This window comes from Equus asinus, chromosome 15 (genome assembly GCF_041296235.1).
Source record: "Equus asinus isolate D_3611 breed Donkey chromosome 15, EquAss-T2T_v2, whole genome shotgun sequence".
Classification (NCBI taxonomy): Eukaryota; Metazoa; Chordata; class Mammalia; order Perissodactyla; family Equidae; genus Equus; species Equus asinus.
Genome location: NC_091804.1, coordinates 1,500,882 through 1,513,918, shown reverse-complemented (window position 1 = coordinate 1,513,918; position 13,037 = coordinate 1,500,882). Strand labels below are relative to the sequence as shown.

The following is a 13,037-nucleotide window of genomic DNA, read 5'->3' as shown; positions in this document are numbered from 1 at the left end:
TGGGTTTTATGGTATGTGAATTATATCTCAATAATGCGATTATTTTAAAACATGAATGAACTTACTGATTAAAGCAAAAGAGAGCAGCAGAATCAGGATCTTCCTGACCTGTCACCTGCCTTCAGACGTGAGAGCTGGTGGTGCGGGCCCGCAGGTGAACGTGCTTCCCCAGCTTTTGTGTTCCTCCAACTTGAGTGAGGAGACTGTAAACCTTGGAGTCAGAGATACCTGGGGTCAAATCCCACCATTTCTACTTCCTTGTTGGAGGATTTTTTCTGCTTGCATTTAGGTTATCTACTGTTATGATTTAGGACCTTGTGGAATTTGAAAGACACCAGCAGAGACATGACGCCAGGCTGAATCCCTGAGGTTGCTGGGGGCATTCGTTTTCTTGGTGAAGAGTTGGTGAGTCAGGGTCTTATCCTGTGCCCTAGAGGCCAGAAAACCTAATTCTTTCTCAACTGGTGAGAATCCATGTTTTAGAGGGCAGGCTTAAATCATCCCACCGCCTGAGACTGCTCTACAGAATCAGATTGCCGATTTATTGATTAGCAGTGAGGAATTATGCTCTGGGGGACTGAGGACATAAAGCCTGTGTGACCCTATATACCCTCTCCCTGTAATAAGGCAGCTTATGAATTTTCAGAGAGAATTAACTGTCTCGTGGGCCTGTTTTTGATTTTTGATTTAAAATGTGTTCACCCAAGCCAGCACGAGACCCTTCGATCTCTCTGGCCTAGGAGGCCTTCCATCTCTTTATGGTGGCTTCTGTTTGGGTGTGTGAAGGCAAACATGTGCCCTCTTCTCCAAGTTCTGACAAGAGAAACAAGTTGCAGTCATTCGATAATGTCGTAGATTTGTGTGCTCACAGATGTGCAGGGGGCTGGCTTGGTTCTCTTCTCTATCCAGAAGTGGTGGTGGTGCCTCACAGGCTTGTTGGACAAGAGTCTGATGCCCTGGCTTCCTTCTCCAAGAAGGAGGCCCCAAGATGAGAATCTAGGAGCACCAGTAGAGGAGCAGGGAAGTGAGACAGGAAAGGAAGAGGCAGACAAAGGATGCATTATGCAGCAAGGTAACCTCTGGACACCTGGCGCTCAGGCCTCCTGGGCCTGTGGGAGAGTGTGCATGACACCCACCTCAGACTGTCCCACCCAAGGGACAAAGATGCTGGGCATTTATCCATTAACTCCCCATCTGTCATGGCCGAAGCTGCAGCAGAGGCCTTAAGCCCTCTGACCTGGCCTGTGTGAGCCAAGATGGCACCAGCAGTCCCTGGAATGCTGGGAGCCAGGGCACGGAGTGCGTCACCCATGGGTTCAACTCACCTGATATATGTGAATTCATCATCATCCCCCAACTTTCCCAAACCCATCTCTCACCCATTGTTCCCTACCTTGATAAATAGCACCTCAGTCCAGCCAGGGCCTGGGCCAGAAGCAGGGGTGCCTTATCTTCACTTCCTCTACTTCTATCCCATTATGCATATTCAAGAAAGCACCCAGACCTGTTGATTCTTGCCTCCTACATGCCTTCTGGACTGCACACATCTTTCCATCCACACCTCTTCCTGTGGTCCAGCCACCAGCACCTTCGCCTGGATTCCTGCTTCCAGCCTTCTCAGAGGCACATCTAAGGGCCTCTCCTCTCCATCCCGCTCGTTGCTAGACTCCTAAGGTTGTCAGGACAGGCTTCAGTGCTCCTGTCACCATTCTCACCCTCCCATCTCTCCCAACCCTGTGCTCCATCCAGCTCCACTGGCCTCTGTCCTGCTTGTTCCATGCCTTAGAGCTCCAAATAAAGCATTTGACATGCTGTTCCCTCAGTCTGGAACACCTTGCCTTTTGGTTTTGACCCCTACTCCTCCCCACCCTTCAAGTCTTACCTTTAGTGGCGTCTCCACGGGAAGCTCTTTCTAAAGCCCCAGGCTGGGTTATTGTGCCCAGTTATCATCTAATCTCACAAGGTGGGCCTCTCCTTGTCTAGAGCTCTGGGCATAATTTAGTATGTGTGCAAAGATGGCCTTTCTCCTGGGCTGTGAGCAGCATCCTGACCAGATGGCCTTCTGGTCCCTCAACTCCGCCACCATGCTCAGCACACTTCCCATTCACAATCGTGCCCACTAAATGCATGTCAGGTAGATGCATGGAAGTGCCCCATACGTGCCGTGCCTGCTGTGTGCTAGGAGCTGGATACATGCAGACTTCCTTCCTTCTCTGGTTTTGGGGAGAGAGTTCGAATTCCTGGTTTTGAAAGTTTTATAGGTGACATTGCATTGGGGGTTGAGGACACCTTTGCTCAGGCCATGGTCCACTCTGGAGAGCTGGCTTTTGTCCCCCCAGAACCTGACTTTCCAACTGAAGGGCAGTTTTTGCGCTTGTATGAGAGATGATTGTCCCTTGGGGGTGGGGGTGTTTGCTGGCCCAGGTTGAGAAAGGCTCCCACATCCAGACTCATAGGAAAAGCTGCTCCTATTCTCTTTAGATATTATTCTCGTTAATTAAAATAGGCTGTTACCTTTAATTAAAACAAGGATGAGATGGGAATCATTACCTGCTTTTAGGCAGGAGCATAGGAGTCTGCTGAAATTCACTGATGGCTTATGTGCAAACACGTCCTAGGTGAGAATAGGACTTCCTCTCTGTCCAAAGGAAGTTCTAGGAAATTGTTTGAGGAAAGTCTAACCCTCATCATCAAGGGTGTAGAAATGTGCTTTTCTCCTATACAATTTGGAATTTCTGTCTGGAATAGTTTCTTCATAAGTGAAAAGTTTATTTGTAAATCAAGAAAAGCCAGTAACATTCTAAGATAGGTGAGCTTTTAAATTACCCATCTTTCTGGGTTGGTGACTAAACGAGTGGTTTCTCTTGATTGATAAAGAAGAATGTTTTGTTTTCATCAGTGAAGTTCTTGTCGCATGTATTTCTGGGCCCAGTTGTGGCCTATATTGGCAAAACATCATTAGTTATTCATCACGCACTTGTGGACCCAATGAATAATCTAGGACTTGTCATCAGACTTGCACGGGTGGTTGAGTGGGTCTCTGACCTGGAGGAGCTCGCAGACCAGTTGAGGCCAAGCCCTGTCCAAGGTGAATCACAGGGAGCATGGCAAGTGTTGTCACAGAGGCCTGACCTGGACGCTGCTCCACGATGGGGGTGATACCTGAGCAAAGCCTCTGTGGAGTTAGTGGGCAGCTGAGGGGAGAGGACAAAGGCAGGAGAGTGCGACAGACTCAGGTGGTCTCAGCACACAAAGAGGCCAGTTCCAGCAGACATTTGTCTCTGCAAAAGTGAGAAGTTGGGCGTCCCGAGTCTGGTGTGGGGTCCAGTGTGATGGAAGGTGAGGCTGGAATGGGGCATCAGGAGCAGACCCAGGCCTTGTAGCCCAAGCTGAGGCCTGGAGTGTGGATGGTGGGCCCACCTGAGCCTTTCAGGAGAGACATAATCAGAAGTGCAGCCCCCGCACTCGTGGGCCTGGGGAGGGATTTGGCAAACAAGAAAGTTTGTGGACTCAAATAGTACTGTCCATAATTTTTGTATGAAAATGAACCACCATGAATAAATTTGGGAAATTATTCATAAACATCTCTGCTTTCAGTGTCTTTTGAAAAGTTAGAAGTGGCAATGTGGAAAGGCATTCCAGCATGGGGACTGGCAGCAGGAGTCAGGAGCCAGCAGCTACCCCTCCAGGCTGGTGGCAGTGTGCCCTGGGCCACTGCGGGCAGGTGTCAGACCCTTTCTGGGTGGCCTGAATCTGAGGGGCATCTCTGAGGGAAAGCAATAAAATTGGTGACTGGGTGGTGTGGAGGTGGTGGAAAAAAGAGTTAAGATTGGCTTTGAACTTGGAAATTGAAGGAACAAGTGATGCGAGAGTGATTTTCAGACTAGATTTAATGGCAACAGAAGCACCAAGAATCAAATCCCAAACCAACCAAAAAATCAACCAAAAAAATGGGCAGGGGACCCAAAAATGCTACCCTCAGCCCTGCTCTCAATTCTCCTGCCTCCATTATTTCCTGTTTTGCCTGTTTTCTCTTCCTGGATGGCTCCTCTGTCTTGGAGGCTGTTCATAACTATTTTTCTACAAATTATTCAGAAACGATTTCAGGTAATTTCTCATCTCTGACCCGAGTAGTAATAGGGTTTGGTGCCAGCTCTTGTTTCTAGACTCCTCCTAGATGAGCCGCGCTCTGCCTCCAGATGGGGGAGCCCAGGCTCTCTGTGAACAAGCTGTAGTTACCACTCAGCGTGTGGTACTCAGAGACCCCCAGGCGAGCAAGGCCGCTGGTGCCCTTACTAATCCCAGGGGCCAGGTCCTGGGGGCTGTGCAGTGAGCTCCAAGCACCTGGCCAGGAGTTCTCCCTGGGCTTTTGGGAGACAGCCACAGGCCACACAGCCACTTCAGTGTTAGAAGCCCAGTGTGTCATTCACAAACATCCTCACCCAGGTGATCCTAGCTGAACACAGTCTTCTGGAAAGTGGCAAACCACACACAGCCTGGAAGAATGCTTGTACTTGAGAGGAGCGAGTGAGACGGACACACAGCGTGCCTGCGTTCGGCACCTCCTGCCACCCCTGCCCCACACAGGACCCCATCAGTTAGAAGGGAAGAATTCGCTGTGTGAAGCCCGCGTTTCCAGCAGGGTCTCCAGGACCTGTGTCCCTCGGGAAGGCCTCTGTTGTCTGGAGTGACGGCAGCACAGGAGCTGCTGGTTGTGGAATCCTCCCCACTGCCATGGCTGCTCACAGTGCCTCCTTACAATCCACTTGTCAAAGAGATGAGATACACAAAGCACAGGAATCTGGAATCAGTACTCCCTTGGTTCCTGCCACCCTGTGGGTTCCCACAGGGCCTCAGGCCCTTCTCACTGCCCGGAAGCCAGCTTCATTCACTGCCCGGGGCATCAAAGCCAGATGGCCCGTGTCTCCTATGCTTCCTCTGGGCCCATTCCCCACACCATGCACAAATCCATCTACCTGGGCTGCTTCTGTGTTGAGCACACTCCACTCAAAGCCTTTCTTCACCTGTTCCCATTCTTGATCAAAGTGAATGTTTTATCTGTGCGTTGGCATTCAAGACCTTCCAAATAAGGCCCCTCCCCTCCTTCGGTTGCACCCCTTTCTGTTAGAATTTCACCAAAATCTACCTGTACACGTCCCTTCTCTTCGCCTTTGTTTCATGCTGTTCCCTCTGCCTGAAACATCTTTCTTACACATCCTCGCCTGTTGATTTTTAAAAAAACTCTTTGTTATAGAAAATTTCAAACATACATGAAAGTAGAGAGAATTGGTCGGGACCCATCGACCAAGTTCATTGATTACCAACCCATGGCCAGGCTTGTTTTCTCTGTGCCCTACCCACTGCTCCTCCCTATCCGGATGAGGTTTTAACAAATCCCAGACATTATATCATTTATTTCATCTGTAAATACTTTAGTGTGAGTCTCTAAAAGTAGCTATCTCTTTTTTAATCCTCATCGTGTACTTTCAAAAAATTAACAATACCTAAATAAATTACGGGAACTCCATAGTATCAACTATCCAGCCAGTGCTCTCACTTCTCCAAGGTCTTAATATGCAAACCCATATGCATATATGTATAAATCAGACATTTATGGGTACATATGTGTGTACACATGTGTATGTGTGTCTGTATACATGTGCATACACATATGCATATAAAAAAATCTCAATTTATTTGCTTGAATTAGATCCAAATAAGATTAATATATATAATTAGTTGCTATGTCTTCTGTCTTTTTAATCTATAGAATCTTTCTCTATCTCTATCTCTCTCTCTGTTTCTTAATCCTTACAATTTCTGGGTTATTTTCCCTGTAGAGTTTACCACATTCTGGATTTCGCTGATTGCATACACCCATGATGTCATCGGGCATGTTCTTCTGTCCTCTGAATTTCTTATAATTGGTAGTTAGATATAGAGATTTATGAAAATAAGATTGTTTTTTGTTGTGTTTTGTTGGCAAGAAGACTTCATAGGTGATGGCATGTATTTCCACAGAAGGCATGTAATGTCCGTTGTCTTTATTTTTGTCATGCTAGTAGCCATTGACAGCTACCAGCCCTTACATAACATCTCTCTGCTAATTTTCGTCATAGCTTATATTCAGTTAGCTTCCCCAGGAAGATCTCATGTGAACAAATGCCTCCAGTGCTTTCATGTCACCTTACCTTCAGCCTTAAACTTGAAGGTCAATTTGACTACATATAAAATCTTTGACGTTTGGTTGCCTTGAGTATGTTCAGTCTTCTCTGCATTGGCTTCTGTTATAAAGCATTTTTGCTCACAAGTCTGATGACAATCTGAGTTTCTTACCCTTTTTAGTGACTCAGGTTTTTTCCCTGAATAGCCAAAGGTGTTTTTATGTTTGTTTCTTTTTCTTTAAGGTTTAGTAGATTTGCTACAATTTATATTGGGGCCGGTCATAATGGGTCTGTTTTCCCAGATGCTTATTGTCACCTTTCAACATGTGTTTCAGGAGTTTTCTTCAATCATAGTTTTAGTATTTGCTGTTATCCATTGTTTATTCTCTTCTCCAGTCTCCTTTTATATGCACATTGTACTTTCTTTGCCTTTATTGTATATTTATCACTTTCTTTCAAAATATTTTTAGCGCTTTAAATGCACACAATGAAATACACGTCTTCAGTGCTACAGTTTGATTAGTTTTGGCAAATGCATACATCTACATAACCTCTGCTTTCCCAAGATACGGAGCATTTGCATCACCTCAGAAGATTCCCTCGTGCCCTTTCCACAAAAGAGTCCTCCCCACCCTGAGTCAAACAGTGTTTTTTGGTTTTTGTTTTAGGGTATGGTTTTTTGGTGAGGAAGATTGGCCCTGAGTTAACATGTGTTGCCAGTCTTCCTCTTTTTTTTTTTCTTCTCCCCAAAGCCCCGGTACATAGTTGTCTATCCTAGTTGTGCGTACTTCTAGTTCTTCTCTGTGGGACGCCGCCTCAGCACGGCTTGACAAGCAGTGTGTAGGTCCACACCCAGGATCCGAACCAGTGAGCCCTGGGCCGCGGAAGTGGGGCATGTGAACTTAACCACTATGCGACCAGGCCAGCCCCTCCAACAGTGTTTTGGTTGTTTCCGTAATACAACACTTTTGTCTACTCTAGAAAAATTTCGTATAAATTGAAGTAGTCATGGTTTTTTTTTTTATTTAAAACATTTTTCTATTTTCCACGTTCTGTTTCTTTTAAGGTAAGATCCACTGCATTTATTCACTCCTGTGTCCCTTCTGGTTTAGCCTTGATTTCTGAAAATTATTTTTGCTTGCATTTCTAATTCTTTCCTGAGTTCTGTTCACATCTCTTTCTGTTCTCAAATTACATTGCTTCTGATTTTTCCCCCAATTCTGATTTATGTTGTTCTCTCACAATTTCTATTATTTTTGCAATTCCTTTTAGCTCATTTTAAAATATTAGACTTCAGTTTCATGTTGGCATGGCTTTCTGGTATGTTCAGCCTAACTACTATTGCAGTGGTTTTTGTCATTGCTTTCTTTTTCATTGATTCAACTTTTTTTTTTTTTAGGAAGATTAGCCCTGAGCTAACATCTGCTGCCAGTCCTCCTCTTTTTTGCTGAGGAAGACTGGCTCTGAGCTAACATCCATGCCTATCTTCCTCCACTTTATATGTGGGATGCCTACCACAGCATGGCTTGCCAAGTGGTGCCGTGTCTGCACCCCGGATCTGAACCCGCGAACCTCGGGCCGCCAAAGCAAAACGTGCAAACTTAACTGCTGCACCTCCAGGCTGGCCCATCAACTTTTAATGTTAGGAACTCATCTTTCTATCTCTAGCAGCACCTAACACAGTACCTTGAAATAATAAGCAATTGATAAATACATATATATAAACATACATACATATATACACAGTGCCTTGAAATAATAAGCAATTGATAAATACATATATATAAACATACATACATATATACACAGTGCCTTGAAATAATAAGCAATTGATAAATACATATATATAAACATACATACATATATATATATTTTTTTTTAGTGAGGAAGATTGGCCCTGAGTTAACATCTGTTGCCTGAGCTAACATCTGTGCCAATCTTCCTCTATTTTGTATCATGCTGGGTCACCACCACAGCATGGCTTGATGAATGGTGCATAGTTCTGTGCCTGGGATCCTAACCCACAAACTGTGGGCTATCGATGAGGAGCATGCAAACTTACCCACTATGCCACTGAGCTGGCCCTGATAAAGACATATTTTATTGAACTGAAACCTAGCCTATTGTGATCAATGTGAGATTTTTCTCACCTTGTGGAAATACCTCATCCCATAAAACTCCAAGACTTGAGGGCCAAGAGGTACGAATCATAGAGCTGAAAGGGACCTTTCAGCTTCTCTTGCTCAACTGCTTTATCAATAATTCCACTTTCAGAAGGAACTAGCCCAAGATCATACAGACATTTAGTAGCAAATCTGAGGCTGCGTCCCTGGCGTCTTGATTCTTATTGTAGTGCTCTTTGTATCACGGCAGTCTCAAAGTAAAGAGAAATGTGTTCCTCCGCAATAGAATATTGGTGCAGGTGTTTCTCACCTACTTCTGTCTTTTTCTTGTACAGTCCCTATCAATTTTCTTATCCACCTGATATTTACCCACACTTGTGGGCAGGAGGGTTCTTCCAGCAGTAGTACAGAGAGCGAGACCCATGGCAGGAGGAGTGAGGGGGTCACACTCAGGGACAAGGAGCCCTTCTTCACTGCCCCCACTGCCAGCTCAGGAAGGCAGCAGGTGTAGCCTGGGGCCAGCATTGTACCTCAACCAGCTGCCCCTAAAGACTAACAAAAACAGATTTCAAGGCCAATTTCACCACAGGTTGAAATTGGGAGCCCAGCTGAGTTTGCAGCCCAGAAAGAGTTTGTCAACAGAAGGCAGCATCCTAGACATAGCAGAGGCCATTCAAGCAGAAATAAAGGATCAAGTGAGAAGCTTTCCTCTTTGCAGCCACTGGTTCTGAGTGTGGTGGACTGAGGAAAAGATACAGAATAAGCAAAGTATGATTTGTTATATAATGTAGCCAGTTATATAATTAGGTACCTGTTATGGAGAGCCTTGGAGGAAGAGCACAGTGCCTGGGTAAGACTCCAGACAGCCCTGGCTAGGAGACTGCGGGATTGCTGAGCTGGTAGCAGCCCTGGAGGCGTTCTTTCCCCGTGTTCTCTCTAAGCTGCTAAACTCAGGCTTGAGCAAAGGCTGTCAGCAGGAGTGGGTAGAAGAGAACACAAAGGAAATGAGCTAATGGGACTTGTGAAGTTAAAGACAATATATATGACAAGCCTGTCTGTGTTAAAAGAAATATTGAAGGACAATGCAGTGACAAAAATAAAATTCCACTAATTTCAGCCCCTTTCACTCAGATGTAATCATAATCTATGACACTCAAAGTAGGAAAAGTTCACTTCAAGAAGAAAAAAAGGTCTTTAAGAATGCAAATTGTTGGAGCCAGCCCGGTGGCACAGAGGTTAAGTTTGCACATTCTGCTTCTCAGCAGCCTGGGGTTCGCCGGTTCGGATCCCGGGTGCAGACATGGCACTGCTTGGCACGCCATGCTGTGGTAGGCGTCCCACATACAAAGTAGAGGAAGATGGGCACGGATGTTAGCTCAGGGCCAGGCTTCCTCAGCAAAAAGAGGAGGACTGGCAGTAGTTAGCTCAGGGCTAGTCTTCCTGAAAAAAAAAAGAAAAGAAAAGAGTGCAAATTGTTTGATATATTTACTTGAATACTTAACAAAAGATAGTAATTAATCAGTTGTAAAATCGAGCCAACTTGTACCACAGGCCAAAACGTGCAGTATACAATATAGAACAGTGTCCTTCAACTCTAAGGTGCACAACAGTCACTGTGATCACGTGCAAATGCAGAGTCTGAGTCAGTAGTTCCAGGTGGCGCTCAAGCGGCTGCCTTCCTAACAAACTCCCAGTTCTCAGCTGGGACTTTGGGTGGCAAACTCTAGAAAGCATCTAAGAGACCTACGCTGGTCTTCCTCAAGATGCCATAACATCAAATTCACGTCTGGGGCTGTGCAGCTCAAGGAGGTCACTCAGTAGGGATAATTCTAATCACGTAACACTTGAGACTGTTTGTTTCAACACATGTTCGTTGAGTACCTGCTGCATACCAGGTGCTAGCAAGGGAAAGGGTAACCCTGGCTCTTTGGTCTCAGGGAACTCCTGGACAGGGGCAGGGGCTGGGAGAGGATGTTTGCGTTAGTAGCTGTCAAGCTGGCAGAGAAGGAGGCAACAGGAACTATACAGCTTCTGAGAATACACCAGAAAAGGAAGAGGTTTCTCTGGCTAGGAGAGAGCAAGTGATTCCATTGGAGAGGTGGAATTTGGACAAATGCAACCAAATGTCTTTTATAAGATACCTACAATGGATCTAGGTAGAAGAGCTAAGACTGAGAAACCAAACTGAATATCAAGAAGGTTGTTCTAGTCTTGGTCGTACATCCAGAGATCACAAACCACATGAGGGGCCCAATTGTGGGATCACCCCAGTGCCGTCTCTGTGGAAGGAGGAAGATTAGAGAAGTTGAGTAGTTGGACCAGAAATACCTCAACAAGCGTGTTGTACCAGACTGGAAGATGGTCGAGCACAGATATGATGCCCGAACACATGTGCCTTGCATGTTGCCGGTGCTCAAAAGATCTTGTTCAAATAGTTTAATTAATGGTTTTAAATTGCAGATTGTGAATGTGCCTCCAGAGTGGAATACTTCTTCGTGCCACGTAAGCAGAGTAGCAGTGTGTTTTTGGACCTCTCTTAAATCTGACACAGAGTACGTTGATAATACCCGCCATCTCTCAGTGCATTTACATACTGTAGTTTGAGTAGTCATTTGTCAACTCTGTTAAAACTGTTATTTTCCAATGAGTCACAAAGGTGTCCTCTCTATCTCTCCTCCTCTGGTAAGTCTGGAATTTTAGATTCCTGCAACTACCACCAAATAAAGCCATTACAATATAAGAAAATTCTTAAACCTCAGAGAAAGCCAGAGCACCTGAAGTCCCCAAGATGAGGTTTCCTTACATAATAATTATTAACTTGCAAAGAGGAAATTCATTCTTTATCTCCAAAAATCATAAGCTTGGTTATCTTCTTTTCTTTTTTTTTTAACATTTGAAACCCTGAAAAGGAACATGATCCAGGGAGAAACAATTTAGAGGACTCCTTAACTGCATCCCAAATTTGAGGATGTTTCTCCAAGTAGAGCCCCATTAAGGCAGGAAGTTTCTAGTCCGACTTCTGGGACTGTGCTGGAAGGCCAGTAGACATGCGTGAGTGTTGAGATAGTTCTAATAGGTACTTTAGAATGTGCTAGAATGTACATGTGAGTGTTGCCTCAGTTGGGGAATTTTGTCCATATACAGTACTAATGGTGTGGGTCTTCCTGTCATTTATCTTTTAAATCTGTGTGGGACATTATTTTAGACCCTTTCTTCCTTGAGTGTGTGTTTTCTACTCATGAGTATCCATGGATCTTCCGCATTGCAGGTTTACGGCCTTATCTTCCCTGTGGGCTGGTCTGATGCTAATGGAATGGATTTACCTGTGGGTTTCTGGATGTCTGCTGGCAATCCTAGGTTTCTCTAGAGCTGCAGGGGTTCCAGTTCCTGCAGAGTCTCCTTCATTTGGAAGCAGAGCCTTTACAGAGATTCAAGTAATCCATTTCTGGCTTGCGCTGGCTGGCTGCCCTGATAGAGCCTTTTATAAATTGCGGGCATAGGCAGGACTGGAATATCGTCTGACTCTCCCAGCTACTGTGCATATCAGCTGACTAGTGCCTCTGAGAGAAGGGGCTGAGTGATTAGCTCTTTTTCAGGTATGATTTCCATGTCTCATCTCTGTTTCTTCCTCCTCCAGGAGATATGGGTCCCCTGAGGCAAGTGTGACCCTGGAGTCCAGCCCACCAGCCTGACGCCCGGTCGGGCAGGGAAAGCACTATGGATGGCTTGATTGAACAGAAGAGCATGCTGGTGCACAGTAAAATCAGCGATGCCAGCAAAAGGAATGGCTTAATTAACACCAGAAACTTCATGGCCGAGAGCAGAGACGGCCTGGTGTCTGTTTACCCAGCACCCCAGTACCAGAGCTGCCGGGTGGGGGGCAGTGCAGCACCAGCCACCCTGGACGGCAGCAGGAATGAGCCAGTCCAGCAGCTGCTGGACCCCAACACTCTGCAGCAGTCGGTAGAGTCCCGCTACCGGCCCAACATCATCCTCTACTCGGAGGGCGTGCTGCGCTCCTGGGGGGATGGCGTGGCTGCCGACTGCTGTGAGACCACCTTCATCGAGGACCGGTCACCTACCAAAGAGAGCCTGGAGTACCCCGAAGGGAAGTTCATCGACCTCTCTGCCGATGACATCAAAATCCACACCCTCTCCTATGACGTGGAGGAAGAAGAGGAATTCCAGGAGCTGGAGGTCAGAGGATGTACTTGTCATAGGCCTTTGGGAATGAGGTGGAAGGATTTGGTGGGGACCCTTGAGCACCTGGCAAGAGTTAGGGAATGAAACTTGAGTGTGAAAATGCAAAGAAACTGCAGCATTCTTGGTGCCCCTTAACTCTTGAATATTTGTGGCAGATGGAAAGAGTGGAGAAAGACTAGATGACCAAGACCCAGTGGGGGCTTCAGCAGGGATTCTGGTCAGAGATAACCCAAGGATGGGGCTACAGATGGATTTAATGGTGGCCAGCACTAGCAGGTCAGTTGGGGATCCCTGCTAACACCCCACCCACAGGAGAGAGAGGTCATTGGCCAGTGAGCAAGGTGAGAGAGGGGCACATGGTTCTAGGACACAGGAGGCTGGAAATGTGTGTGTCGGAACACTGTGGGAAGTGTTTTTGCTGCCACATATGGTTTCCTCAATTTGGCATTCCAAAGTTTCTACTAAGGTATCATTGGCTAGCTAAAACCTGCTGGAAGAAATAGTAATTGATCACCTAAAGGGAAGATGAGTTGAATTATTACAGAAA

General features: G+C 45.9%; 1 protein-coding gene across 11 annotated transcripts in view; it reads left to right on the top strand.

The window, feature by feature from the left end:
* Positions 1-13,037, top strand: part of SYNDIG1 (synapse differentiation inducing 1) — a 191,109-nt gene that overhangs the window by 63,494 nt on the left and 114,578 nt on the right. For all 11 annotated transcript variants that reach the window (XR_011494510.1, XM_044748321.2, XM_070485465.1 and 8 more), the window contains one exon: positions 11,925-12,484. Coding sequence is in view for 10 of the 11 variants with exons in the window: in XM_044748321.2 (XP_044604256.1) it covers positions 12,005-12,484 (480 nt within the window). In the remaining variant the exon portion in view is untranslated. The remainder of the gene's footprint in view (positions 1-11,924; positions 12,485-13,037) is intronic.